At 47.5% G+C, this 24,366-nt stretch overlaps 2 protein-coding genes across 4 annotated transcripts in view; one reads left to right on the top strand and one right to left on the bottom strand.

Annotated features, from left to right (window-relative positions):
- Positions 1-24,366, bottom strand: part of Erich1 (glutamate-rich 1) — a gene marked incomplete at its 5' end in the record, with an annotated part of 52,793,804 nt that overhangs the window by 731,992 nt on the left and 52,037,446 nt on the right.
- Dlgap2 (DLG associated protein 2) overlaps positions 1-24,366 on the top strand; it is a 710,212-nt gene that overhangs the window by 662,840 nt on the left and 23,006 nt on the right. For all 4 annotated transcript variants that reach the window (XM_087587398.1, XM_087587397.1, XM_087587399.1 and 1 more), the window contains 3 exon segments: positions 16,876-17,228; positions 18,209-18,250; positions 24,221-24,306. In XM_087587398.1, the coding sequence (XP_087443524.1) occupies positions 16,876-17,228; positions 18,209-18,250; positions 24,221-24,306 (481 nt within the window).

Here is a 24,366-nt window from a genome sequence, read left to right as displayed (position 1 = left end):
GCTCAGAGGCTGCTGGGTGACTCCCAGCAGAACAGTGTTACAGGCTGAGTCAAGCCCTCCATAAATATGGAATACGTTGAATCTCCTACCTTTGGGCCATTGGCTTGTGACCACACAGAGATAGACCTCTACTGAGGTGATTAAGCTAAAGCAAGGCCACCTGGGTGGCCTTCATCCGGAAAGACTGGTACCTCATAAGAAGAAGAGATTTGGAAACAGGCACACAGAGGAATGATCCAGTGAGGACAGAGGGGAAAAAGTGAGCCTTGGCACTGTAACTTCAGACTGAACGCCTCTTGGTGTGAGATGGTCCGGGGCTATGGTTTCTTGTGCTGCCAGAGCCAATGGGCACAAGAAGAGTTGCCAAGTCTGAGCTTGCTCTGCTAAGGGGGGTTCTAGAGATTACTGCCAACCCCAATCGAATCATATGGGCGAAAGGGACCTGGGCCAGGCAGCACTGGGGAGCTCTAACAGCCTAGGGAGGGTGTTCCTCTATGGTTGGCTAGAGAGTGGTTGGTTAGCCTGCATCTCTGTCCCCATGAGACTCAGAGGGCTGCAGGCGAAGTGACATGATTGATGCCATCAAAGAAGATGGATCACCCAGTTATCAGAGGAGACATAGTTGCAAGAACCGTGGTCCACATGGAGGCAGAATAGACATGGGGAGAAACAGGAGAGGAAATGCATCCAGAGGCCAGCCTTGCCAGCCCACTGTTATCCTCTTGAGTTTAAAGTCACACCTCAAGAGTGATAGTGTCTGAGCCCAGAAGTGCAAGGAGCAACTGCATGCTGAGAAGAGAACTTCTTTAGGGTATGCCAAGGAAGTAGGAACAAGGACGCAGGAACAGGATGTGGGAACTAAGATGCAGGAACAAGGTTGCATGAACAGGATTCAAGAATAAGAATACAGAAACAAGGATGTAGGAACAGGTTGCAGGAACAAAGATTCAGGAACAGAATCCAGGAATAAGGATGCAGAACAAGGTTGCAGGAACAGCACAGGTTCAGGTACAGCTAACAGGTAACAGGTAACAGGTAGCTGTTAACCCTCACCAAACAGAGCCAATGGGAGCCCAGCAGCCAGAAAGAATAGTGTGGATCTGTGAGAGCTATGGCAGCTCCTTTGTATGACTTCACTCCATACAGAGCACTGATGACACGCCAAGGAAAGACTCCGTTCAAGGCTAGCTTAGTGAACCAGTGAATTTATTAGGGTTACTTATAAGGAATATGGGTAAGGTGTTAACTTACAGGAACATACATAAGGACTCAAACACGGATGTTTCATAGAGAAGCCTATCTCAGCATGAGTGACAACTCATAAAAGCTGTGTGTCCCTGGAGTTCCCTGCATGACTCACAGACAGATCAGCTGGTCAGAGAAGCCTCTGTCTCTAGCAGTCATTACTGCTTATATAGCTCAGGGGAAGGGAGTCTCACCAATCTTGTGTTTCAGGGACATTCTAAGCCTTGAAGGTCTAGTTCACTTTCCGGGTATGAGGAACAACCCTCCTGAATTAAACATTTAAAGTCATAGAAAGATGCCATACAACAGTCACTGACAGCACACAGAGGTGGGGCTGGTGCTCAGGGACAAGTGTGGAAGTCAAGGTGGGAGAAGAGAGAAGTTCAGCTTCCATGCATCAAGAAGGAGTCTGCTGAAGGATATCTCCAAGAGAGGGAAACTCACAGAAGGAGCACAGGGCTGCATCACAACCCTGGATACATGGTTGCCACTGACTTTTGGCAATATGGCAAATTGGGGAGACTGCTAAAAGGCCCTGGACAGCATAGGTCCTCTGTAGAATAGCACAGTTCTTTACAGAGATGAAGCCAGCCTGCGATCACTTGCATCTCTTGGACAGTTGCAAAACCTAGGACACCAAAGAGGCACTGGGATTGCAGAAGCCTTAACAAGCAGGCGTGTTCATTCCAGACTTACTGTTGTGGCATATGGCCACATCTCTATGTCTCAGAACCACACGGACCTATCCTGTGTCCACTGTAGGGACCCCTGAATCACTTGGGTCTATGGGTGATAGCCAGGACTAAAATCTAAAATCCTATGGGCTCAGAGCCCACGTTGTGAAACTTATCTTTTCCTCCTGCTCACAATATCAGAATTTCTGCAGAGACCACATCTTCTTCCCTCGGCGATGGCTTAAGTCCATGATGTGTCAAGAAACCAGAAGTGATTCACCCATGCAGAGGTCAGTCCAAAGTGTTCCCATGGATGTCCAAGGTGTCTCTGCAAGTTCTGTGGTCTACCTCTCAGTCTTCTCAGAAGCTGCCAACACTGTTGGCTTCTGGGAATCCTGAGAAGCCTCCAAATCTTTGTGCTGAGTTGAAACCCAGATTGTGTCTTTGAAATCCCTTCCCTGTGAAGTTTAGAGAAATATACCTAGGTCCAGGGACCTAGCCTTTTTCTTGTGTCTGAGCTCCAATCCGAGGTAGACCCTGTTGTCAGGGCTACAAGTTAGCATGGCCTTCAGAAATTACTAAAGAACAAGATGAAGCATGGTAAGCTGAGGAAGCCTACCTCCATCCCATGAGGAGAATGCAAGAGGTTGCAGCTGAGAGGCTCAGAGAGAAACAGTGGCTGAGAAGGGTCAGCAAGCACAGCCACAGGGCTTCAGGCAGTGGCTGGTCTGACATAGCCGCAGGAATTCAGAGGCCATAGCAATGAGAGAACGAACTGCAGGTTCTCTTACCAAGAGGGTCCTGGCTGCGTTTCAATGTTTCATCGCTGTGAGAAAGCCAACGTAGAGAAATGAGAGTTAATTTCAGATCATAGCCTCAGGATCCAGCCAAGGTTTCATGACCCAGTGGTTTGGGGCTTGTGACAAACTCATACATCTTGGCAGAGGGTACATGAAAGAGCAGGGCGTCATAGTTGACAGGGGGCAGAGAGGTAGATAGAAGATAAGTCTGAGGAAAAGATATATCCTTTAAAGACACACCCCAGGTTACCCATCTCCTCCAGTCAGACCCCACCTTCTAGAGCCCATTCAATACAATAAATCCTTCTGTGGGTGGGCCACACTATGGGTCAGAGCCTTTCTTCGTGCTCCAATAGCCTCTACTGTACAGGAGCCAACCTTTTAACACGTGAGGCATTTGGAGAACATATTCAGACCACGGCACTGGCAGTTAACAGCTGTGCTAAACAAGGTGCCATGCTCACAGAGCACACAATCCTAGAGCTCAACCCCAACCTTTGCTACAGACCCCACAGGGGCCCCCAAGGTCTCCACAAACCCAAGCGTAGCTAGGATAAAAGTGCATATCTCATTTTCTGGCTGTAAACTTCACCTTAGCTTCCTCCAACTATGGTGGCTGGTCTGCAGTGAACTCAGAGGGCCACATCCAGATGGTGTTCACGTGCTTTATAGCCACAGCAGTTACCGCGTCATTGCCAGGCCCTCTGTCTTTGTCCCGTCTGGGCCACAGACTTCCAGGGGATGGACAAGAGAACATACTTCTCACAGCTGTGGAGGAGAGGCCTGAACATCAGGGAGCATCCCGATCAATACCTGGGTTCATAGATCGTACCTCGGCTGTGTGGCCTCACGTGGCGGAGGGATCAAGGCAGCTCTCAGAGACCCCTTTCTCAGCACACTAATCTCACAATGAGGCTCCAGCCTGGACTTTACCTCAAAGGCACCTCCTCTAACACTGTCACCTGGGAGTCGTCGGGGAGTGTGGTCCAGCGGTACCTTACCACAGGACCGAAGCTGCTGGAGATGCTCATGGCCATCAAGCATAAACCTGAGGCAGTTGCCTCGAGCTGATGACAGTTTAGACATGAGTTATCGTGCACAATGAAAGCAAGCTTGATTAAGAATTGCCGTGGATTCAGGAGCCCTACCTCGGCCTGGGCTGCCTTCTCTTCTTCATAGGAGCGGAGGTGCCTAGGCGTACGGCACCTTGGCATACCGTGGACAGTTGATATCCATGGGAGACCCTGCTCTTTCTGAAGAGAAACAGAGGAGGAGCAGATGTGGGGAAGATGGGGGGAGGGGAGGGACTGATGATAAATATAAATGTGTGTATACATATATATATGTGTGTGTGTGAATATATGCACATATATACCTACATACACATATACACATACACACACATTATATATATATATGTATATGTATATACATATATATATATATATATATATATATTGTTTTCAGGTAAGAAATTGAGGGAAATTGAGAGAAACTCTAAAGGGACAGATTTCCAAAAGAGGAAGAAAACCACTACATTTCCTAGGCCTAGGGCTTTTATGGGGCAGAGGCAGAAACTTGGCAAAGGCTAACATAATCTGTATGGAGACTGATTAACCCTTTTGGCAATCACAGGCCCAGGCAATGGAGAGCCCTCACACTCTATGCTCATCATCCCGGCTCAGCCAGGGAAATTACAATGTGCTATTCATGCAGTCCCCGCCAGGTAGGGCAGTTGAAGCTCCCACTCGGTCCATCTCTGACTCTGTCTTTGACTTTGAGCATCTGCTAAGCCATTAGTTTCTTGGCCACCCCATGTTCTCACGTGTACGTGATCAGCTTGAAGCTTTCTCACGGCAGAGAGAAATATCTAATTCTATCCCTGCCACAAAGATGCAGTGGGATCTTTCTCGGCTACGTCATATTTAGCTCATTGTCTGTGAGATAGTCTCCTAGGTGAATGCATCATAAGAAGCCATCCTTACTTAAAATTTAGTATGCCATAATGACCTGCTATAGAAGCAAGAACATATGAAAAGACCATGTGGTTGCCAAGGCCTTCAAGGGGCCAGCTGGCCTGTCATCATTGGCCCAAAGCCTGCCCTCATATCTGTCTAGTTTGGTTACCTAATGCCTACCTACGCCACCCCCCATTCATCTTCATCAGTGCTTAAGGTTCTGCTATTTCAAACCTGTAAGTCTCCTATACCTCCAGCCTGTGCTCTCAAAGTAGAGTATGCAAGCCGTCTGCAGTTCTTACCATGACTCCTTTCCCTTACTATCCAGAGAGAGCTGAATCCTGTCTCGGGAGGACTTCAGCACATTTGAAGGGACACAGACATTCATAGCAACCTCTTCCTTTTCTAATTAATATCCACATACATGTCACAAGAATTTAAGCATTTTAATCATTACATTTTGGTATCGTCTTGTTTTTTAAGGAATTCACATCGTTTTGCATGCAAGCACTATTTTGAAGCATCTTTAGAATTTGCCAAGCGTCAGAAGGCAAGACTAGGGATTAGGGCAGGTCACATTTGTGTGGGAACTCAATAGAGTCTGGAAGATGTGGATTTGTGATGTGGTCTCAAGGTCCTCCTACACTGGACACGTAGCATGTTAGCCCAGATCCCAAAGCAGCTTGCTATAAAGTGCCTGGGTGTGGGAAGGCAGGAACTGGCTTCTGGTGACCACAGTGATGATGTCATAGGGAACCAGCCATGTAGACGCCACCAGCTCTGGGTCCAGCCTCAACCTACAAGGCTCCATGAAGCCACTCTAAAACCGTGTCCCATTCTGAACAATGCTGGGTTCCCAAGCTGCTAGATAGACCAGCCAATAGCTACAAGGTAGGTAGGTAGCATCTTTCAGAGTCTACCCAGGGCATCACTGTCCCTACTATCTAGACCTGCTCAGATGTATATTAACTTCTTTCAACACCAATATGATGCAGGATCAGTAAAACATTTAGTGACCAACTAGAAATTTTACATGTAATGGCCCTTACGCCAAGATTCAAACTATCCGTGGTCCTTCTGTATCCAAGTATTTAAACTCCACTGTGCTTCATGGTTGTCTCAGACCTCTGGGTGTGCCGTACTCTTTAGAGACTCTCTTTGCAAGACTATGACTTTAACCTTTCAGATCGTAATGTCCAAGAAACCTCCTAAGACCATTTTCTCTAAGTGACGTGGGTTCAGTCCTGAACCTCAGAGCCTCCTCAAGAGTCAGCATCAGTTACTCCAGGTGTGTGCATGACCACATCATCACCAGGAGCTCAGGAGGCCTAGAGGTTGAAGGAGACCTCTTGTTCTAGTCTACTGGTCCACCAGCCTCCCTAGGATGTCAGTGCCTCCTTCCACATTGGACACTCTGAGTGTACTTGGTCTGCATGGGCTGAATCTGTACAGAGACAGGAGTTCTGCTGCAGAACCTTTCCTATCCTGCTTCACTACCCACACAATGCCTTTCCCTCTGCACTGCCTCCCCTGTGCCTTCTCCCTGTGCCTCCTCCCTTTGTGGCTCTCCCCCTGTGCCTCCTCCCTCTGTGCCTTCTCCCTGTGCCTCCTCCCCCTGTTGTCCCTCCATCTGCCCTTCTCCCCTTTCTGTGATTTTGCATCCTCATTTAAGGCCAGGTAATCTTCACCAAGCCAGACATTCTCCTAGAATTACCTTTCCCAGAAAAAGACCACAGAGAAGAAGAGCCCCTGAGCCCACTTGACATTGGTAGGGTTGGAGGAAAATATGTACAGTTCCACCGAGACTTACAGAAACATAAAGGTCAAAGGCAGGACTTTTCCCAGAACAGCAGAACCCATTCAAACCCTTGGCTCCTAGTTGACTTTGATGCAGACTTCAAAGTAGACTCGCTCCTAGCTATAAAATCACTGCCTAGGACCCTTCAAAATGTCATATTTATGCTCTGGAAAGGTGCTAATTATTTAGGAGCCTAAATCTAATTTAACTGAACTCCTTTTCAAAAAACACAAAAACAAAAGATGTTCGTTTCAGAGTTAAGTGGATGCTTGAAAACTATTTTTTAAGCTAGACGCAGTGACAAAGGCCTATAACCCCAATGCACAGGAGACCAAAGCAAGAAGCTCATTGATTCCGTTGAAACTATGTCTCAATTAAAAAAAAATAATGTAACAGAGCCCCATGAAACTTCCCCTCGTGTTTGACAGCCAGCATTGCTGTTCAGACCTGACACTGTGAGCGTCCGCTGTTATTGATGGCAGCTGGGGTATTGAGTTAAGTCAGATTCTCTCAAGCCAACTTAATGTTTCCAAGATTGATGTCGGAGCTGAATGGGACTGATTACTCTGAAATTAGTCTTTCAATCCCTTTGGAACACCAGATGCGTAGAATTCTGAGCAGTGCCCGGTGGCGTGGTGGAATAGTTTGAAGGAGTCAGATTGTAAGACTTGCGCCACTCTTGGTATTTCCAGAAGAGGAGGGACGCGGTGGTAAAGCAAGGCAAGGAACAGTTTGTGTAGAAAGGAGGGACTGTGAACACACAGAAGCAGCTCTGGTTCATGCGAGCGGGGCTCAGCTCTATCCTACCCTGACCTAGTCATGTCAGAAGAAGAGCACATGGTGTCTCTTCAACACAGGTACTAGGGAAATCTGAAAAGGCCCGGGGGGATCATCACTAAGAATATTCCGCCCATCTGTTTTCTATATTCTACCCATTTATTTATGTGCTTATTTTTGGTGCCAAGTAAAAATAAGCTGATCGATCATACTAATGTTGTCGTAGCCATGATAAAGAGCAGCTAAGGCATCTAACTGGTCCTGCCTGATGCGGGCATCCACAAGCACACTGCGCTCCAGAGGAAAACCCAACCCATAAAACGAGCAAGCTCGCTCCTCTGACTCTATAATTTGCCAGTGTGTGCTTCGCTTGCCTTCTCTGGCCAAGGCTGACATTTTCCCTGTTTGTTGTGTTGATTTATAGCAGGTCATTACCTCACCGCCATTCTAATCAATCATCCAGTTGATGGAATCAAATTTACAAATATTTACTTAGTACCCAATGTTTATAAGATATTGTAAGGATGTTCTGCAGAATGAAAGGGAACCAAATGAGATTTGAGGCCGATTTGGAAGCTGCAGACATGTACAAATATATTAATAATCATTATCTTCAAAAACATCTATATGAATGCTTGCTAGCTGGCATTTAATCCTTTCTTATAATTAATGTCAATTGTTACAAATCGTTCCAGGATTCGTAATGTGATCACAGTTCCTTCTGGTTATGTGTGTTTTGAGGATGAGCTGAGATCTTGGATTTTTAACTGTAAGAACACAAGTGTTACCTCTCGGCCCTTTTTTGTAAATGTACTGACAAGTTTTGTATCCTCTTGACCCAGGCTAGAGTTATTTGGGAAGCAGGAAGCTCAACTGAGAAAAGGCTCCCACTGTGTTGACCTGTGAGCAAGGCTGTGGTGCGTTTTCTTGATTGGCGATTGATGCGGGAGAGCTCCCATTGCTTTATAAAGCCAGGGCGTGAAGGCGGTGCCTTCTGAGCTGGTGTGTATAAGAAAGCATGCTGAGCAAGATTTGGGGAGCAGTAAGCAGCACCCCTTCGTGGTATCTGCACCAGCCTGGAGGTCCTGCTCTGACCTCTCTGGATGATGACCTATGGGTTGTAAGACGAAACAAACTCTCTTCTTCCCCAGTTGCTTCTGGTCATGGTGTTTTATCACAGCTATAGAAGTAAACCAGGGCTACATTTATGAGTATCCTCAAAGGCTTGCCATCTTCATGGCAGCTCATTACCATGCAACACTGGATGCTTTTGGAAAGATTCCCAGGGTAGACCAACAAAGCCATGAGACCTATTACTGTTACCGTGAGTCATGCACACCTGAGAAAATTCTCACAGACTTTTGGGGTTGGACAGTCTTGGAACATTTTGAGGGCATGCCACTGTCAAAGCCAGAGTTGCTGAGGACAAAAGACTGTGGTTGAAAGTCATAAATCCCATTAGCTCTTGTGGGCCCATCCTCCCAGATGCTCCTCAACTCCACATGTGGCCATATTCTCATGGTGTCTGGAGCCCATAGATCACTCAAAGAGCTACCTTTTGCTCCAGATCAGGACTTATAGGATCTTTGGCTTTCCTGGGGTCATTAAAGACAGCCCATTGCAGATCTGCCTGGTGAATAGGAGTTTAACTGTGTCCCAGTTGTAGATGCATCAGGATCAGACAGGTTGTCTCCAGGACAACCATCTCTTGACAAATGTGCTGCCACAAGCCTTTGGAGCCACTGTCTGGCCACCAGCTGCCAGATATCTGGCTTTCTTCTCTGTACCCACTGATCCATGCACAGAATTCCTAAACAGGAAGCCTCTCCCGTGTCAATAGCATGGAAGATGCCTGCTTTGCAAGACAAATACCAGCTGTAGAAAGGGCTCTAATGCTATTCCCCATCTGGAGTAGTGCTCATGAGAAAAGAAAACGTATCATGTAAGAAAGCAAAAATGAGATACTGTCCAGTGTGTGACTGCCTCAGGACAAACCAGTACCACTTCTGGCCAGATGTTTATTAGTCCCTAAACTTCATGCGGAACATAACTCTTTATAAATCCATGGCACAGAGCCAACATGGCTGCACAGCTCATGTTGTAAAGCCATCTGCTCAATAATTGATCCCCTTCGTGCCATGAGAACTGGGTGGTTTTCCTCATCACATCTTTATTGGCAAGTGGCTTTGGAACCAGGAGGTCCATGTGTCTTTCTTTCTTTAGTAATCCTATTAATTTGGGACTGACTGCCTAGTAAGTCAGACCCTCGCTTAGCAGGGAAGCTAGCAAGGTCTGTGTCTGCCAAGGGTTCAGTGCAGGAGCGTCTGGACTCTGCAGTGTGTCTGCCATCCTGCGAGGGACAGTTTCCTAGCCCACTTTATTAACCATCTCTCTCCTCTACCAGAATAAGAGCAGCACCGTGAGGCAGGGATGTTTCTTGCAGCTGAATTTGCAGTGCCTGGAATTATTATACATTGTATTACACCTAGTGCACACAGTATCGAGTATACATTGTATACAGATGTGCTAAGTCTTTATAGATTTGTTTAATGAAACGGTGAATCAATGACCGTGTGATCGAATAAATGAATGAATGAGTTGGACTTCTCTGTCTCTGTGTGCACTTCAGGTACTAGGGGTTTTATGAATGAGTTTTCTGAATGGAGAGAATGGGAGATGAGGAGAGAAAAGGGAAGGGAAGAGAAAGAAGGAGAAGACATCATGTCTTACCCTGTCTGTAGCACCCAGTGTATGTACAGTAAGCTGTCCTTGTATGTTAGGACCTTGTACATGGATAGACTGCTCCTGTGCATGGGCTTCTGTAAAAATTCTTTTACGAAATGTGCATCTTTGTTTCTGTATGCCCTGGAGTTAGAGGCAGATTTTCTTAAGTAAAGAATAGCATTTGCTACATAACCAAAACCAGTTGCTAAACAGCATGGAGGCCCTCTCTGATTACACAGCAAATTGCCACTTTGGCCCGTACATCAGGCCTCCAGGCACCGTACCCAAGCAGAGCCTTTCATAAGTCACTGTTTGCAAGACTCACTCTTCTAGCCAGGCACCCTTTGCCTGGGCCAGAGAGGAACTGGGCTTTCCAGAGACGGAGCAGTGCTATGAACCTGTGTGTCCTCTGAGAAGCTCCTTGTGGTTGGTTGACGATGCCTTAGCGAGCAGAGGGTTTGAAGCACATGAACCTCACTTCCGTTGCCAAGAAACAGCTCGAAGGTACAGAAAATGTCCAGTGTGAGGACTCCCGAGGTCTGCATGGAGTTTGTCTTAGCCCTTGGTGTAGGATGCAGGAAGAATGCCACGGCCCTTCACTTTTCACCGTGAGGTGACTGCAGACATGACGCCTGTGGTGTCTAAAGTCAGCCACCCTGCCAACACCCACACCCTCCTTCTCTCTCTCATGGCCGCTGGATGGCCATGCTTGGCCAGCTCCTAGAGAAGGTGTTTATTGATTCATGTAGGCCTTGAAGGTTCTCAGAGGACTGCACTTCAAGGACACTCATCTGTTTTCACAGCTGACACTGGCTGTCTGCCTGGACAGTCTCAATGAGGCAGAAGGCAAATCGACACTTGCCTGTGTCGGAGGGGGATCGATACCAGTGTGCTCTTTTCATTCTATTCGTCTTGAAATTACGACACTGCAGTCCATGGTCCAAGCAGTATATGTTGGTATATGTTAGTATATGTTAATTTTACCCCGAAACATCAGTAAGTCAGGTATGCCCTGTCTGCCCATGCAAGAAACATTAGCTCTATGGTCATGAATTCCTTATGGAAAGTCATCTCTCCTTTAATGAAGAGACATTGATATCTAGATTATATTGACCTCGGGAGGTCAGTCCCACCTGTGAACTTAAGTCCAAGGTGTACCACACAGAATTAGCCTTCCCTCAAACCCCAGTGAGACAAATACAATTCCAGAATCACTAGAGCAGAGACGCCACTCATTTCGTGTGTTGGGATGAAACTAAGGTTTGTGAGTGTGTGTGCACACAGATACTCACTGTGAGACAATGGCAGGGCTGCCCGCCACACAGTTCAAACATGTCCCCAGCACATTAATCCATGCCCCCAGTTGCCACCAAATATGTCTGTCATTAATCTATGGGCTTCAACTGAATTCTTTTCAAGTGTTCCCATATAAGTTTAAATTTAAAAAGTTTAAGTTTAGGAGTCCTGAAGATTAACCCCAGGACCTTCCACATGACTTACCACTGAACCACCTCCTTAGTTCTTTGAGAGTATCTCACTGTGTAACCCAGTCAGTCATCTAGTCTCTAACTTGTGGTCCTCTGCTTCCTGCATGCTGAGATCACAATGTGGGCATCGTGCCTGCGTCCAAACTCTCATTCTTAAGGAACTGGGTCAAAGTTGGTATTGTACTTGGAAGAGAAACAGAGTACAGGGTCTGTTCGTTTTAACTTTTGTCTTGCAGTGATATCATTACAAGGTTCCCTGTTGACCAGCGATGCTGAGGGAGTCCCTCTGGGTCACCTGACCCTTTGTAGGCTCCATGCATAACAAAATCCATTGGTTCTTCACATCTAGTGAGAGCTCTCGCTCAGTGTGCGGTATGATTTGCAAAGAGTTAAAAATGAAAACAGGAAGTGTCTCAATGGTAAAGCAGCTGTCAGCGCTTCGTCTCCCTGTCTGGGATATGCTAAGTGCTGGTTACACTATAATTTCTTGCTAATTAGCACGTTCTAAGCAGACATCTTATCTGCTAACCCTCAGTGTGGCCCCAAAACTTGTGTCGCCACCGCCTAATTGTTTTGAAACTTTCGGGAGACCATTGTGTGAATGCCTGTGGGGTTCTGGTGTCTCCGTTGATTTATACTCATGTTTTGAGACTAACATTAATTAAAGTGTCAAAATGTCTATAATCCTTTATGTCAAATCTTCTTTCCCTTCAAAGTTCAGTTTCCCTGGTTCCTCTTCTCATCTAGGCCATCTCAGGCTTGATTGCTGTGGTTCCTTTCATGCTGCTATACTTAAAGATCTAATTAAGAGAGCGCTGTGACTTCGAGGGTCGTGTGCACAGAATGGTGATGCCTGCCATTCAGGATACGCTCTGCATCGATGATATTTGTGTGCTTCACAGCATAGAACACACCACAGATTTTAAATCTCTTCATTGGCTGGAAGAGGACTGATGGTTTGAATTCAGAAATGTGCTCCTGGAGTCTAGGGGTTGATAGTTACATATGCCAGGGAAGCTAAGTCACGCCGCCATCATAAGGAAGGGAGAACAGGGCAGTTCATTCTATCTCATTCGAGTCGCCTGCTTTCTAATAAAGGGTTGATTCAACTCTCCTGTCAGACCTTGGCTAACCCAATGTGCCGTGAGTGAGCATGTGACCCACAGGGCGTCACACTGTAGGCATAGGTGTTCTTTGTGGAGTCATAATTGTGTGGATGCTGGCCTTTTGAATGGAGCCACACTGCGTGTGTGTGCGACCATCCCAAGTGCAGCCATGTTGGTATGGGGGTATCCTATGTGGACAGAGTGTGTTTCTCTGGAGCCACATTGTGTGTGTGTGTGTGTGTGTGTGTGTGTGTGTGTGTGTGTGTGTGTGTGTACAGGTATCCCATGAGGAACATAGATGGAATGTTCTTCCTCATGATTGAATTTCGTAAATATGCATGTAGTAAGTTGGTAGCAATCTCTGAAGAGGTGAAGGCTTTGGACCAAGCTCCGGGTTGCTATGGTAGTTCTGCTTGGCTTGGTTTTGGTTTTGGTTTTGGTGTTTGGTTTGGTTTGGTTCTTTGTTTTGTCCTGCTCACTGAAGATAGGGATCATGAGAGGCAGTAGGTAACTGTGACCTAATGGCCGGGTTCTAAGTGTTTAGCAAACACATGGACAGGCAGAGATCGAAGAGGATAATATCCCCAAGGTCACAAGAGCACAGCATCTCATGCCTGTAAAAGAATGACACAGCCATTTCGTGTGGCACGAGGAAGGAGGTACATGAAGCCCGCTCTCTGAAGGTGGTGAGCGTGTACAGTATGCTTGAGGAATGGCTCAGCTTTGGCCTGATTCTCACAATTCATCCACCATCCTGATTCTCCCATTGTCCCTACCTGGAGCTGAGCTTCAGATATTGGACAGTGTGTGTCGTTTTCAGAATGCTTGAACAGCTACAATTATCAATTCAAGACATCAAAACAATCAACATTAAATTGTATCAAGGCAAAAGTTCCATGCCTTGTCAGGGTCATGGGCCCTAGAAAAATGATTCCTGAAACCAACAGCTGATGGCATGATTCTCATGTGATGTCTGCAGCATTTGTGCTGGGCCTTGTATAAACCTGGAAGAGTCTAGGTGTCTCCAGACTCTTCCTCTGTGTCTGGGGAGGTGGCAGCGATGATACTGATGTTCCCAGTGGATTGAAAGATACTCAGGTGTGGATCGACTATGAAAACTAGTAATTAGAGATTTTCAGAACAGTTGACTTTGTAGCAATTAAAGAGACATATATTTGAATTTACTTTCAAAAAGGTTTACTAGGAAAATATGGTAGCTTAATTAGTTGGGTTTAACCTCTGCAATAAGAAGGATCTCTCTTTGGATGTTCTCACTGGAGCCAGAGCCAGTCTAGGATGTCCCCTGACACTGCATTACTGACACCGAGTAGACATTATCTCTGCCCCTCTATACAGGCATCAAGGCCCAGCCTGAGTCCATCACATGGCCTTGCAGTGCGCAGACACAGATCTGAACACTGCCAAGCTGTTTTTTTTTTCTTCTCACTGAAGAAAAGTCACTGTTTCTATCTTCCTGCTAAAATGTAGCAAACCCTTCACTGGGTTTTGCAAGAGCCCGGTTAATTCCTTAGCTGCACCTGCTCTGTGGCTCCTGTTCCTCAAAGACACCAGGGTCAATACTCCTATCTTTGCCCTTTAACAAATGTGCCACCAGCCGAGAAGGCACGGTGTTTGGTTTCTCTGGCCTCTCTAAGATCTGTCCTAACACTCCCCATAATTACGCTGCTGATTTGCTAGAGAGCCATGAAGCAACAAAGTTGCCTTTGGTCGTTATATTTTCTGCTGTTGGTTTTAGCAGTTCTGCATTGTGTTGTGAACTGGGGCAGAGGACACTTGCTTGGGTAGGAGTGAGGTAGAATTGGGGTATTTCTTCAAATCCCTAGAAAGGCCAACTGGCAGCAAATTTAACTTTCTCGGGAGTTCACCTAACAGGAGTTTTAATGTTCTCCAGCATGCTATGAATTGTTGTAGGACAGACCAATCATTTTTAATCTGTTGAGATATACACTGTGTGTGTGTGTGTGTGTGTGTGTGTGTGAGAGAGAGAGAGAGAGAGAGAGAGAGAGAGAGAGAGAGAGAGAGAGAGAGAGAGAAGTGTCAAGTGCCTTCTTCAACCCACCTTATTTTTAAGAGGCAGGATCTCTAATTGAATCTGGAGCTCACTGATTTGAGGAGACCCACAGCTCCCAGGTTCTAGGATTAGAAACCTGGATCTTTGCTTATATGGGCTCTAGAGAGTTTGACCCAGGTCCTCCTGCTTGTGTGGTAGGTGGTTTACTTCCAAATTCCTCTCCCCAGACCCACATGCAAATCCCTGATGCTTCTCCATCCCACATTCAGCATCACCACCAGGAGGTGAGATTTCCCTATAGTCTGTATTCTTGCACCGAGACACAAAGCTGCATGGACTGTGTATACCACCAAAAGCACAGCCCCACATCAGTCCACACTTGCCACGTGGCTCTGCTAGCTTCCTACCAGCCGACCAAGTCAGAAATGCATCCTCCAGAAGGGGTAAGCTCCCTTCTAAATCCACACTGCCTCAAAGGGTGACATGAGAATGGTCTTCAGGTTTTCCAGGGATGTGCTGTAGACACTCTAAGTTACCAGTTCCCAACCTGTGGGTCACGACCCCTATCTCCAAAAATACTTACATTATGATTCATAACAGCAACAAAATTACAGTTATGAAATAGCAGTGAAATAATTTTAGGGTTGGGGGTGGGGTCACCACAGCATGAGGAACTGTGTGAAAGGGTCGCAGGATTAGGAAGGTTGAGAACCATTGCTAGAGATGGTCTTCCTGGGTGGACCTGCCATTTCCCCTGTGAGTGTGGGGTGTGGCAGGGCACAGAGATGGGGTGAGGAGGTATGGGGTGTGTTGGGGCACAGAGGTGAGGCAGGGAGGTGGGGCACAGAGGTAGAGCCAGGAGGTTGAACTGGTAGGTGGGGTGGGGAGCTCCCAGGGAGGGTGGGACAGAGCAGTGGCACAGGAGCCTGAACCTTCCACCCAGCACAGGGATCTAGTCATGTGGACCTCAGACTCTAGGACCAGACAAAAGAGGAACTGAGGAAATACCACACATACGTCTCCATCATTCACACCATAGAAATAATTGACCATGAGGAAAGCAAGAGCTGGAATTCCAACAGAAGCTCCCAGAGAAGCTCCAAGTGGGATGCCGTCCCACAGGGTAAAGCACATCCAGAAGATGGTACTGTGGACAATAACATGTGCTTTGGAAGCATGGGGCCAGGGGGTAGAGAGAGGATGATGAGTGTGAGTCTTGGGGTATTTGTAAAACGTGGTAATGGAAGATGCCAGTGCGTGAACATCCCAGAGGCTGGAGACACAGAAGGGCAGTGAGTGGAGCGAGAACCTCACCAGGTACATCTAAGTCTGAAAACAGTACCTAGACTGCTTTCCGTTTACTAGCTCTCTCTAAGAGATAAGTCCACATCAGCAAAAGACCTTTAAAGAAAAGGAGGTGGGGGTGGCGCATCTAGGTGTTTTCTCTGTGTCAGGAAAAGCTCAGCCTGGTTTGTGACACCTGGCTCTACTAGCTTCTATCCTGATTCTTCCCGCCACGATCTTTAAATTGCATCTCCACGGGGTTGGGGATTTAGCTCAGCGGTAGAGCACTTGCCTAGCAAGTGCAAGGCCCTGGGTTCGGTCCCCAGCTCCGAAAAAAAGAAAAAAAAAAAATCGCATCTCCACTCCTCAGCATTGACGTGGTGCTGGCATGGCAAGCTCACGTCCCTTCATTTGTGAGTGTTAAATAACAACTACTCATTATGAAGAAATGTAGAAAATACAATCAGAAGAGAGAAAACTGCCATTACTGTCCCTCTGCAATTAATGTGACTGGCATTTTCAAAGCACCCCCTTGGTTCCTCACACCGACGATTCCCTATGCATGCATTTTGTTTGGGACCCTGCCTGCTCCCCTCACCTAGTGTGGTAAGGGGGGCAAGGGGGGGGGCGTTAGCACAACTCCATGACCTCCATGGAGTCTGGTATAGAAGTGTTCTGACCTACACACACATACACACACGCACACATTTTCACACATACTCACACTGACATGAGCGCACATGCTCACACATGCACACACACACAAACACACATACACACACACACACACACACACACACACTTTTTCAACTTGTATACTAGATACTTAGGTGCTTTTATGATTTTTTTTCTATTATTACCTATACACAACAGGATCTCGTCCATTGGCCTGACTTTCTAAGGCCAGATGCCCAGACTGAGTTGCGGATCAGAGCTGTAGACAGTGAGTGGATGGAGGATTTCACCTGACTAGGCCTTCTTCTCTTGCAGCTGTCTCCTACACAAATTATAAGAAGACGCCTCCCCCGGTGCCTCCACGGACCACCTCCAAGCCTCTGATCTCTGTGACGGCCCAGAGCAGCACGGAATCCACACAGGATGCCTACCAGGACAGCCGTGCCCAGAGGATGTCCCCATGGCCCCAAGACAGCCGTGGCGGCCTCTACAACTCCATGGACAGTCTAGACAGCAACAAGGCCATGAATTTGGCTCTGGAGTCAGCGGCAGCTCAGCGCCACGTGGCTGACACTCAGAGCAGCTCCACAAGGAGCATTGACAAGGCGGTCCTGGTATCCAAGGCTGAAGAGCTCCTCAAAAGCCGTTGCTCCTCCATCGGGGTCCAGGTAGTCTCCCCTGACCACCCTCCCTGGCACCTGAACAGCTTGAGTCCAAAACCAAGTCATAGCCCCAAGTGTTTGGCCCCTTAACAGAAGCAGGACAGTAAATGCTGAGAGGCCCATGTGCTTGCCACAGCATGAGAGACCCCAGTAGAGAGCCCAGAGAGATGAGACTCATGTACTTCCCCCGCCACACACACACAACTACACAGAGGTGTGGCCCTCGGGGCTGACAGGTAGGCAGATGATAGCATAGGCTACTTCGATGCCTATTAAGGGTGTGAGGGACTTGCCGAAATACTTCAGCCCTCAAGAAGTATTGGGAATGGGGTTGGGGATTTAGCTCAGTGGTAGAGTGCTTTCCTAGGAAGCACAAGGCCCTGGGTTCGGTCCCCAGCTCCGGAAAAAAAAAAAAAAAAAGTATTGGGAATAAAGAAACAGCCAGACCCAAGTGCTGTGCTGTAAGCTGAGGGTGTGACCAACTGGGGCAGTGTGCAGCTGCGCCCTTCCTCTCACAGCCATCTGTCCCAGAGGCCTCTACACACAGGAGGAGTGTCCTGCAGTGTCAGGCTGTGCAAGGGTGTCCCACCATCCCATTAGTCTCCCCGTTCTAAGCCTGGCTAGCCCTCCCACTCCTCAGTCAACTCAGAGAGCTTGACTTCGGTGCAGTGAGACACACTTAATACAAAAATAGGGGGCCTATCTCACAAAGTGTGTCAAGTGACCTCCTTCCAAGCCCTAACAGACATGGTTGCCAACATAGGTTTGCCTCTTGCTTTTGCACCTCAGCTCAGCCTGTGTGGCAGGTTTAAAAATCATAATGATTAATTCTCCATGCATACATCCTGCAAGGAAGAAGTTCACAGAGCTGGAAGGGATGGCCCCATATAGGACTGGGGGGACAGGCAGAAACCAGGGGGGTGTCGGCCCACTGGCCTGGGTCCTTGAGCCGGGTCTCCACACTGTGGCTTCGTTGGTTTTTTTAGGATTCTGAATTCCCTGATCATCAACCCTACCCAAGGTCAGATGTAAGTACCAATCATCTCCAAATCCAAGCTCGCATGAAGTTTTTTTCTCTCTTCTTTGGATTCTTCATATGACTGCTCTCGTCACCTCTCTGTCCCGGCTCTATGTGCCAGGCAGTCTGCTGGGTGCGTCACACTGTTTCTCAGAACCCTTGACAACCCCTAGGAAGTAACTCAGGCCCCACTCCAGGTAAAGACACAACTTGCAAGCCTGAGGAATCCTAGCAACTGGGGAAGCATGGGGTGTTCACCATTTTTCTGTCTGTAGGTAAGACCCAGAGTTCTCCAAATACATCAGCGCACGTTCACTGCCAGGTCTCCAAGACCCCCTCTGGTATTCATAGCCAGCGTTGTTCATCCATGGCCTGTGATAGGACTGATGACAGAGACTCCGCCTCTGTGCAGCTAAAAGGACACGATACAACTTTAAGAGCTCATAAAGTTGGATTGTCATGCTCCAAAGGGAGACAACACTTCATGCTGCCCTCCTCATAGCTGGGCCAACACCTGAACTCACAACACACACCCTCCTCCATACAGCCGGACCCCACGCACCTCAGGCCAACTCACGTTTGCAAGCGCTAATCCTCCCTCGCTCTGTGGCGCGCAGGCTGGGTTTGTGCCTCCTGCCTCTTGGTACCCCAGCACCTAGCACAGTGCCTGGCACATAGGGAGCTCTCGGTTCATGTTGAGTATGGAGTGGATTGTTGTATTGGTGGTGAGTGCCTAGTGGAGAGATGTGTGACCATCACAATACCAGTTGGGAAACTCATTCAACTTCCTTTCTCAGTGGGGAAAGAAAAGCAAAACAAAAAACACCGAGATGTGAGCCCAGAGAGTTGCCGCTGTGCAAATAAAATCAATTGGAAAAGGCTAAAGTGAAAATGTAGTGGAAGAAATGTAAGGGTTAGGGTAACAAGGAGATGTGGCCAGGCCTTCACTTCACAAGTGAAAATGAAGGCTCGGGAGTGGCTCTTTAAACAATCGGAAGAGTATTTGTAGACACCGGGCACCGGAGACTATACCAGTGCCTGAGGGAAGTACGACAGACTGTAACAAGTAAATAGGCTTGTGTCATATCCCTGTCCCTGGCTCTCTGACTCATCTTGGATTAACCCTCATTAGTGACCCTGGGAGCCATGTATCATTATTCCCAACCAAAGGCGGGGAACAGGTGACCAGGGAGGATGAGTGCCTTGCCTGAGACTGCCTGGCTGAGAACACCACTGTAATGGACAAAGCCCAGCAGGTGGCTTCCCACAGCCCCGCCAGGGCTCAGCTGCCAGGAGAATTAAAACTAAATTGGGAAGCCATTCTCCACCAGGGCAGTCTGCCTTAGCATTCTTCATAAACACTACTAGGATTATCCGCCCTGCCTGACCCAGAAACAGAAGCCAGCCTCACTGTGTGTCCCCAGCTTATAGAGAAGAGTCCATAACGTGCTGCCAAGCACTAAAGGACACTACTTCCTACCTGGCCTGGCCCAGACCCCTGCCCAAGTACCCAGAACCCCCCTGTCTGGGGAACCTTGAGAAGAACCATGTGAATGTAGGCAGTACACAATGGGTAAGCGTTGCCCTCTCTGCTGAACGGTATGACCCATTGGCTCCTGGAGTAGCAGTTCCCAGTCTGCAAGCATCATGTGACCCTGTACAGTCAAGACCAGGATCCAGGGACCCGGAGAGATGGCTCGGTGATTAAGAGCATGGACTGTTCTTGCGGAGGACAGGAACATGTCAGTCAACTCACAGCAGCCATAGCAGCTCCGAGAGACCAAACAGCTCTGGGCTCCACAGGCATGCACAGCCCTCACACGCACATATGCACCGAAATGCCCAACATACATATAATTCACACTAAAGGGATACTTTTAAAGAGTAGTCCCCAGGATCTAACTGGAGCCTGCTGAGTCTGCACAGTGTGGTACAGGTGACATTCTTTACATGGCCACACTGGCACTCTGTCCTCCCTTTTCTCCCTGCATGGTAGATTCAGCCTTAGGACCACATGGCTAGCTCTCGAGCATGAGAAGAAAAGGCTGAGTCCTCTGAAGTTGCCTACGCAGGTCCTTAGACCTGGCGCTGTCTGTCACCTGGCTCCGTGCCTCTTCACCCCGCCAGGCCTGTGTGATCCTACATGTTTGTTTTGTTTTTATTTTTGCTGTATCGGTTTACATTTTGTTTTTATCAGTTTATGGAGTGTCTGATATACAATGGTCTTCATTTTTGTGTGGCCGCGTGTTCTTGGGAAACCGCCTCGGAAGAAGGCGGGGTCTTCAGTTCCACGGGCCTGAGGATACCTGGGCCAAGGAACAATCACCACAAGGTGCTTTCCAAGCTGGCACAGTGAGCAGCTCTGCAAGCCTTAGTGGAAGCGTGTGCGCGCGCGCGCGCACACACACACACACACACACACACACACACACACACACACACACACTGCTTTAACTGCCATTAGTCAGAACCCCCAAGCTCCTCACTAAAACATCCTATTTAGCGCCTGGACTCAGAATGGGCTCCGGAAGGAAACAATGAGTGAATCTCAAAAGCTACTCATCCGCCTCACTCTGAGGAAGGCTTACAAGACGGAGCCCAAAGAGCTCGCTTGGAGAGTAACAACTCCAGGTAGGAGCTCAGGTGTACTACTGAGCGTCCTCAATGCTCCAGACTCTCACCTCAGGATCCAACATTCAGGTTCAGACTAAGCTTTGCTGCATGCAGTGTGGTGCCAAGCCTGGTCTGGTGAGAAAGAGGAACTGGGCACAGGAGAGAAAGCCTTAGGCTTTTGCCCTATCGATACCACCCTTGGGCCTGCATACATTCGCATCATGTGTGCACACATGCACATACTCAAAGGCACATATAGAGAGTCTCCATCAAACTCCTTAGACTTCTCAAGCAGATCGTGTCCACAGACGCCTTTCCCACCCTCTCCTCATAGCTCCCTCTCACAGCTTCCCTCTGTATATAGCCCAGCAGAGTCGCATGCCCAGAGGTGTAACGGTGCCTATCAATCACCTCAGTTACTTGCTCATGTGTCTTTCTTCACTGTCAACTGGGGAACCCCTAACCCCCATAAAGATTCTGCCTCCAGAGCTACCCAGAAGGACTTCACTGATTTTTTCCTTCTGTTGATGAGCTCTCCGTCCTATATGGATCTCATAGACGGACATTCACACAATGTTTTAAACTCACACTGGTAAGCAGGTTTCTTTGGGAGATGCTATGTTTTCTCTCCCCCGTTGATCACAGTAGCTCTCCTCAACCCTGCATTTCTCTTCTTGGAACTTTGGGTGTTAGCAAATCTTGAGCTCCTCTTAGACACATGCTGTCAAGCCCTTCAGCCTTTACCTTCCACCACAGATAGCTTCATGGTCTTTTAGACTAGCTTCCTATGACAGCTTCTATTAAATTGACCAAACTCACATTGTGTGCATCTCTTCGACTTAACATGAGCGCGACCCTTGGTGGCACTGAGAAGACATGGAATGCTGCAGGCAAATCTCCCTGTCTGCTCTTTGTCCTGGAAGGTGTCGGCTATTTCCGTATTTTTAAGCAAGGAAGCAAAGATTCAAGAAAACTAAAGAGACTTTCCTAGTGGTTGTACCGTCAGCTTGAAGCATAACCGAAAATGTGCAGGAGTTCTGCCTCGAGCTCTGCCTTTCTCCATCACCCTAAAAGTGACTTACATTAGAAAGAAAAATGGCGGGTTAAGGGGTGTCTCATTCCTTAGTCACTAGGTAAGATGTGTGTGTGTGTGTGTGTGTGTGTGTGTGTATCTGTGTGTGTATCTGTATGTGTGTATGTATGTCCGTATGTCTGTCTCCTAACACTATAATTAATAATGTCTGCCGAGCCATACACTTTAGTCCAATTCCATCAAAAACATTTTTGATGTTGTTAACCTTACGACCCTCATTTAAATAGCTGCAGTGCATACACCATCATGACTAAATAACAAATTACTAAAGAGCCCTTTCACAGCCTCCATTTTCCTGTCTTTCCCCTTATAAATAACTCTATGATGATACAGGCCTCACATGGGTCAGAGTGTATCACCATCTCCTTCAGCTGCATTCCAGGGGCTGAAGTAAATCAGACAACCATCTTCTATATTTTTATGACAGAAGTGTATGCTGTTTCCACTCGGAAATCTCTGAGAGGATACATGTGAATATATGTCACTCACTTTACGAGTCTCTCAGATTTGACAGTACAAGTCCAGATATGGAGGTGCATGCCTATAACCCAGAACTAGGGAGACTGAGGCCAAAGAATCAAAAGTTTGAGACCTAGTTGGGCAACACAATAAGACTATGTCTCAAAATTAGGTAGATAGATAGATAGATAGATAGATAGATAGATAGATAGATAGATAGATAGAGCAAGCCCCTGGGCTCTAACTGTAGCAAAATAAATAAATGGATGAATGAATAAATTATATATATTATGAATATATATTATTTTAAACACATTAGTGTATATTCAGGTCTTTCATTCGAAATATCAATTTGACATGTTCAATTAGAGTACCTACAATTCAATGGGCCCATGACCACTTAAAAACAGGAGGCAGAATGGTGACCCCAACAAGAAGGCCAGGTTTGTCTTTCCAGATTTCTTCCTCCATTCGACTTCCAGCTGTCGGGACCTCCTCCCTCCTTCCAGCTGTCGGGACCAGCAGCACTGATCCCATCCACCCTTTGATTAGAAATTCAAGAGCTCTGAGACTCTCACAGCCATGAGGGGTGGAAATCAGAGGTCTGAGGTCACAGGCTCCTGGGCTGGAATCACAGCACTGCATACAACAATCTGGGTGCCCTTTGGCAAGTAACTCACCTTCCTTGGTTCTCTAGGAACAGCCGAGGTCTCTGTGTGGACAACAGTGATTAAGGTTAAGGCACTGAACTGATCTGGCTCCTGGTCTATCAAATCACATTTATCCACCACCTACACATCCTGTGCCCTATGGGACCTGGAGGTGCAGCCACGGATCACAGACCAGCCTGGGCCAGTGGTTTCTCCTCCCAAACGCACAGGGTACACTGGCAAGGGGTTAACTGCTTTGTTCTTCCCGGTAGTGAGTTAAATTTTTTTAGAAAACATGTGTCTATATCATGGCGTTTGAATTTGGGCTTAACAGTCCTGTAGCTCTGTCAGATGATGCTTCGAGTAGAGAGGATACTGTCTGGCGCCTGGAAAGATCTCCACAGTTTTACCAGCCTTGGCTCACAGAATTTCCTACCTGGGTACCCATTGTGTAACTGTCTCCCATAGCTGACAATCATTGAAATGCCTGGTGGGTCTGGGAGAACGTAGCCACTAGGGCCATCGTGAGGAGTCACTTCAGGATGCCTGTCTGTTGTCACCTTGAGCAGCCTCCTGGCCATCCCAGCAGCCATGAGGCTTCCTCGTTTCTCCCCCGAAGGTGCTCTCGTCCCCTTCCTGTGTCGTTCTGTGTGTGGCTGCAGCCATCGGTGCTCTCTTCTTAAATTGCTTATCTGTCATTGTTAGCTGTGTTTGACTCGCACTGTCCTCACCTTCCTCACCGCAGTGCGTGGTCAGAGCATCCACGTCCTGTAACAATGCAGCCCAGCAAAGTCATGGCTGGTTGGGTTTTTTTGGGTTTTTTTTTTTTTGTTTTTTTTTTTTTTTTTGACTTAGCAATTTTATCTGCATATGTCTAAAAGGCTCAAGTGCAGCCTTGAGTTCAAGGGGTTATGTAAAATTCAGTGAAACCCCGGTAGCCACATAATTACACAGAAATGAATGTGCATCCCCTTCCCTCTGCCTCCCCTTCCCCCTTCTGTGCCTCCCTCCCCCCTCCCTTCTCTATCTGATTCTACTGGATCAAGTGCATTTCTGCATTAATTAAACACATCCACAATCAATTACAGCAAACAAACAAGAAGGAAGTAGTCACTGACCAGATTCATGCCCCAGGTCTAAAGTGAGATGTTCTGTGTTGAATTAGGTAGAGACAGCCACGGATTCCGACACGGAGAGCAGAGGCCTACGGGAGTACCACTCTGTAGGCGTGCAAGTGGAAGACGAAAAACGGTAACTCTCCCCCCCGCACCCCCTCTTCAGAGGGCCTCTGTCCCCCTAGCCAGCTGCTTG

The sequence above is a fragment of the Rattus norvegicus genome, chromosome 16 (genome assembly GCF_021556685.1).
Source record: "Rattus norvegicus strain SHRSP/BbbUtx chromosome 16, alternate assembly SHRSP_T2T, whole genome shotgun sequence".
Lineage (NCBI taxonomy): Eukaryota > Metazoa > Chordata > Mammalia > Rodentia > Muridae > Rattus > Rattus norvegicus.
Note: the sequence above shows the minus strand (reverse complement) of the source record. Positions and strands in the feature narration are given on the sequence as shown.